At 46.0% G+C, this 5,581-nt stretch overlaps 1 protein-coding gene across 1 annotated transcript in view; it reads right to left on the bottom strand.

Moving 5' to 3' along the window:
• LOC112073913 (synaptojanin-1-like) overlaps positions 1–5,581 on the bottom strand; it is a 63,066-nt gene that overhangs the window by 31,940 nt on the left and 25,545 nt on the right. Inside the window, exons 3-4 of the mRNA XM_070440321.1 lie at positions 4,206–4,292; positions 789–1,038 (exon numbers count right to left, since the gene is read on the bottom strand). Coding sequence (XP_070296422.1) covers positions 789–1,038; positions 4,206–4,292 — 337 coding nt within the window. The remainder of the gene's footprint in view (positions 1–788; positions 1,039–4,205; positions 4,293–5,581) is intronic.

Raw genomic sequence — 5,581 nt, 5'->3', positions numbered from 1 at the left:
GTTTATGTAAAAAGTTGCCACCTGTCTAATGTCACCTCCTTCCCTCTCCCTCCAGACCACCTGTTCAGTCTCTACGAAGTAGCCCACCGGTCTAATGTCACCTCCTTCCCTCTCCCTCCAGACCTACCTGTTCAGTCTCTACGAAGTAGCCCACCGGTCTAATGTCACCTCCTTCCTCTCTCTCCAGACCTACCTGTTCAGTCTCTACGAAGTAGCCACCGGTCTAATGTCACCTCCTTCCCTCTCCCTCCAGACCTACCTGTTCAGTCTCTACGAAGTAGCCCACCGGTCTAATGTCACCTCCTTCCCTCTCCTCCAGACCTACCTGTTCAGTCTCTACGAAGTAGCCCACCGGGCTAATGTCACCTCCTTCCCTCTCCCTCCAGACCTACCTGTTCAGTCTCTACGAAGTAGCCCACCGGTCTAATGTCACCTCCTTCCCTCTCCCTCCAGACCTACCTGTTCAGTCTCTACGAAGTACCCACCGGTCTAATGTGTCACTCCTCCCTCTCCCTCCAGACCTACCTGTTCAGTCTCTACGAAGTGCCCACCGTCTAATGTCACCTCCTTCCCCTCCCCTCCAGACCTACCCGTTCAGTCTCTACGAAGTAGCCCACCGGTCTAATGTCACCTCTTCCCTCTCCCTCCAGACCTACCTGTTCAGTCTCTACGAAGTAGCCCACCGGTCTAATGTCACCTCCTTCCCTCTCCCTCCAGACCTACCTGTTCATTCTCTACGAAGTAGCCCACCGGTCTAATGTCACCTCCTCCCTCTCCTCCAGACCTACCTGTCAGTCTCTACGAAGTAGCCACCGGGGTTGAGGCTGAGGTCCATGCTGATGCCGCTAGAGGACCAAGCGAAATAAAAGTTCCCAGAGTTCAGGACTTTCCTGACATCAGCGATGCGGTCCTCGTCACTCGGGTCGTTCTTCAGAGAAACAAACTCTGTAGACGTGACCCGGAACACCTCAGAGTCTTGCACCTTCCCTACGGAGCTACAGCCTGCTGCTACCACCAAGCTGTGGAGCATGGAATCACCTGGAGAGAGGGAGGAGGGGGGGAAGACAGAAAAGGAGATGGAGGAGAGGCGGGAAGGGAGGATGGAGAGGAGAGAATGAGAGGAGAGTTGAGGAAAGGAGGAGATAGGGAGGAAGAGAGGAGGATGAAGAGAGGAGAGAGGGAGAGGAGACAAGGAGAAGGAGGAAGAGCGGGAGAGGAGTCGAGGAGGAGGAGAGGAAAGAGGGAGAAGGAGGACGAGAGGGGAGAGGAGACGAGGAGGAAGAGAGGGAGACGAGACGAGGAGGAAGAGAGGAGAGAGGGAAAAGGAGATGAGGAGGAGGAAGAGGAGGAGACGATGAGGAGGAGGAAGAGGAGGAGAGGAGACAAGGAAGAGATGAGAGGGAGACGAGGAGGAAGATAGGAGAGAGAGCAGGAGAGGAGACAAGGAGGGAGAGAGGACGAGGAAGAGAGGGAGAAGGAGTGGAGAACGTGGAGGAAGAGGAGAGGGAGAAGGAGTGGAGATGAAGAGGAGGAGAGGGGGTTGAATGATAAGACAGAGAAAAGGAGGAAGAGAAGGAGATAGTAAAAACATGGGGAGATGGAAATAGCAGGAGGGAAAGATAGAGACGATAGGATGAGAAGAGATAGAGGCAGAGGAAGAACCGTGTGTTAAACCCCATGCCATCATACTGTCATTACCAGTAGAGGGTTAACTGAGCTTGTTGTTTGCCTYCCTTCCTTCCTTCCTTCKMWGTCAGTAAACAGGTAGTGTTATATCAACGTGATCTGATCTGTAAAACTGYCTTTAATCTGTTTAAAGCGTAGCTTCCTACCATGTTATCATAACAGGCAGGCCTTCAAGATCAAGCAGAGGGCAGGAGACAGAGAAGCTCTGCAGTCAACAGGCAGGATTTACTATAGACTACAGGCTTCTCACAACCCTACAGTTCAACGCATTGTTTTAGCAACCCTTTGAAATGGCATTGATTACAACTAGGAAGAATGTTCTGCATTTYCCATGTGATCAACCATGCTTCATTGGGCTGGGCGATATGGCCAAGATGTCATATCACATTTTGACGTTATGGCAGTATTTTATATTTATCAACAATAAAAATGTCTAAATATGTTTTATGAGAAGTTCATGACCCTAGAGTGGAAAACGCAAACATAAGTGATTTCAAATAGGTATTTCTACATTCTGATTGTTTTATAATGTTCAACTAAACAATTTTCAGCATTTTCATAAAAATGTCTGCATTTCCTGCACTTTCTTTGTTATCCTTTCCACACTGTATGATATGGACAAAACACCCAGGCCTAGTTATATTGGTGAACTGTTGAAATCATTGAAATGTAATGATTATTCTAATAGTTGGAATATAGTGGGCAGCACCTTGAATTAGAGGTCGACCGATTAAATCGGCATGGCCGATTAATTAGGGCCGATTTCAAGTTTTCATATCAAATCGGTAATCGTCATTTTTGGACGCCGATTATGGCCCGATTACATTGCATTCCGCGAGGAAACTGCGTGGCAGGCCGACCACCTGTTACGCGAGTGCGGCAAGGAGCTAGCTAGCATTAAACTTATCCTTATAAAAACATCAATCTTCAGATAATTATTAGTTAACGGTACACATGGTTGAATGAATTTACTAGGTACTAGCTTGTCCTGCGTCCAATGCAGTGACTGTAATTTATCATGCATCACAGCCTACTTGTGGCCAAACGGCGTGATGATTTAAACAAAAGCGACAATCGTTGCACGAATACCTAACCATAAACAGCTAGCTAGCTAGCTAACATATTCATGCTTCACCTATTCCTCTCTGATTTAGAAGATTTTTCCCAAACATGCTGACCTAGACCTACACCAGGAGTATACTACGAAGCAAGATCAAGGAGTTAGCCAGCTAACTTGTCTGAATATTCTGAAATAACTTTTTKGTTTTTAGAAAAATAAGCWTGAAATGGGCTAAACAACCAAAACACACAGATCTATGTTTAGCTTTTTTTATGAACCAGAAAATCAACTGTTATTTCTGGTTGTTTTATCAAAGTTATCTGGCTAACTCATTGCCAATGTTTTGTAGTATACCCCTTAGCTATCCAGCTAACTAGCGCTTAGCATTAACAGCTAACGCGATTTATTTTTAGACACAAATTGCAAAAATACACAAACTGAATGGCAAGTGAAGTGCTCGTGACTCCGTGGTCGAGCAACACCAACAACCGCTCTCTCCTGATGAACAGGGGGCAGGGTTGTGGGAAGCGGCATTGCAGGACAGGGAGAGACGACTTGCAAGTCGCAAACAGAGTAAACTATAAATACGGACATTACGCGCGCCGGAGTTGCTTATCACATATAACAAACCAAACATTAAAATACCATTATAGAAGGTAAAGAAAAAACCCCAAAAATCCGGGATCGGTCCATCTACATTTTCACCGGTGTTGCAAAACATTTTGATGAAAACCGTTTCCTAATATTGAGTCTGCACCCGAACCCACTTTTGCCCTCATGAACCCCCTCAATACAGTCGGGTATGGACTCTACAGGTGTCGAAAACGCATGTTCCACAGGGATGGCTGGCCCCATGGTGGACCAATGCTTATCCCAACAGTTGTGTCAGGTTTGGCTGGATGTCCTCTTGGGTGGTGGACCATTCTTGATACCACAGAGGAAAACTGTTGAGTGTGGGAAAAAAACCCAGCAGCGTTTGCCAACGGGTTTTTTTCCTTTGGGACACAAACCGGTGCCGCCTGGCACCTTACTACCATACCCCGTTTTAAAAGGCACTTCAATAGTTGTCTTGGCCCGCTTCACCCTCTGAATAGCACACACAACACCACACAATCCATGTCTCAATTTTCTCAAGGCTTAAAAATCCTTCTTTAAACGCCTTCCATCCATCACAACTGGTTGAGAGTGGCATTTAACAAGTGTAACAGTCAATATAGAATCTACTAAGCTTCTCACCGTCGAATCCATCCGGGGTAAGTTCCACTATTGTCAATGGAGAAGGAGCAGGTGTTCTTAATGTTTTGTCCAGTCATTATATAGTAAAATGCATTATACCACCCAACCCTAATACTTCTCAAAGGGATAACATTAGATCCATGCTAGGCTATATGATTATACGCTGCTGTATCCAAAAGGGTGTTTACAGTAAATCAGACCCCCCAGGTGTCAAGTGACTCACCCAGGTTGAGGCGAAGAACTCCCAGAATCCCATAGGCGTCCATCATCTTGGTGTAGGTGTTCTTAATGGCGTCCTTCTCTGCTGCCGCTGGCGGATGGACAAGAGACAGGACTATCATTATACCAAAGACAACACTCATTATGTAACGTACAATAGTTACTTGACAAGTGCTTCGAGAAAGTATTCACATCCCTTGACTTTTACACATAATTTGTTGTGTCACAAAGTGGGATTAAAATGGATTTAATTGTAATTTTTTTGTCAACGATCTACACAAAATACGCTAATGTCAAATTGGAAGAAAAATTTGATTTATTTTTMATTTATTTTTTAAATTGGAAAAATAAAACCCTAATATATCTTGATTAGTTAAGTATTCAACCCCCTGAGTCAATATATGTTAGAATCACCTTTGGCAGCGACTACAGCTGTGAGTCTTTCTGGGTAATTCTCTTAGAGCTTTCCACACCTGGATTGTGCAACATTTTCCCATTATTCCCAAATTCTTCAAGCTCTGTCAAATCGGTTGTTGATCGTCGCTAGACAACCATTTCAAACAGATTTAAGTCACAACTGTAACTCGGCCACTCAGGAACATTCAATGTCTTCTTCGTAAGCAACTCCAGTTTAGATTTAACCTTGTGTTTTATGTTATTGTCCTGCTGACAGGTGAATTCATCTCCCAGTGTCTGGTGGAATGCAGACTGAACCAGGTTTTCCTCTAGGATATTGCCTGTGCTTAGCTCCATTCTGTTTCTTTTTTATCCTGAAAAACTCCCCTGTCGTTAACGATTAGAAGCATACCCATAAAATGATGCAGCCACCACTAMGCTTGAAAATATGGAGAGTGGTACCACAACGGTGTGTCCTCAGTCCCCTCGTGTACACCCTGTATACCCACGACTGCGTCGCCTCACACGGTTCCAACTCCATCATCATGTTTCTGATGACACGACAGTAGTAGGCCTGATTATCAACAACAAGGAGAGTGCCTACAGGGACGAGYCACTCTGACGGTGTGGTAAACAACCTATCCCATCAACGTATCGTAACGTAACGCAAAACAAAGGAGCTCATTATGGACTTCAGGAGGAACCAGGCTGGGCACGCCCCCATCCTCATCAACGAGGCCGCCGTTGTGATGGTACAAAATGTCCATCTCAGAGGAGCTGAAACGGTCAAACCACACGGACACCGTGGTGAAAGACTCTTCAACCGCAGGAGGGTGAAGAAATTKATCCTGTCCCCGAGGACCCTCACAGTATTCTACAAGAGCACCATTGAGAGCATACTGTGGGGCTACATCACGGTCTGGTACGGCAACTCCACCGCCGCGGACCGCAAGGTGCTACAGAGGGTGGTACACTCAGCTGAAT

The sequence above is a fragment of the Salvelinus sp. IW2-2015 genome, unplaced genomic scaffold, assembly GCF_002910315.2.
Source record: "Salvelinus sp. IW2-2015 unplaced genomic scaffold, ASM291031v2 Un_scaffold2416, whole genome shotgun sequence".
NCBI classification, from domain to species: Eukaryota; Metazoa; Chordata; class Actinopteri; order Salmoniformes; family Salmonidae; genus Salvelinus; species Salvelinus sp. IW2-2015.
Note: the sequence above shows the minus strand (reverse complement) of the source record. Positions and strands in the feature narration are given on the sequence as shown.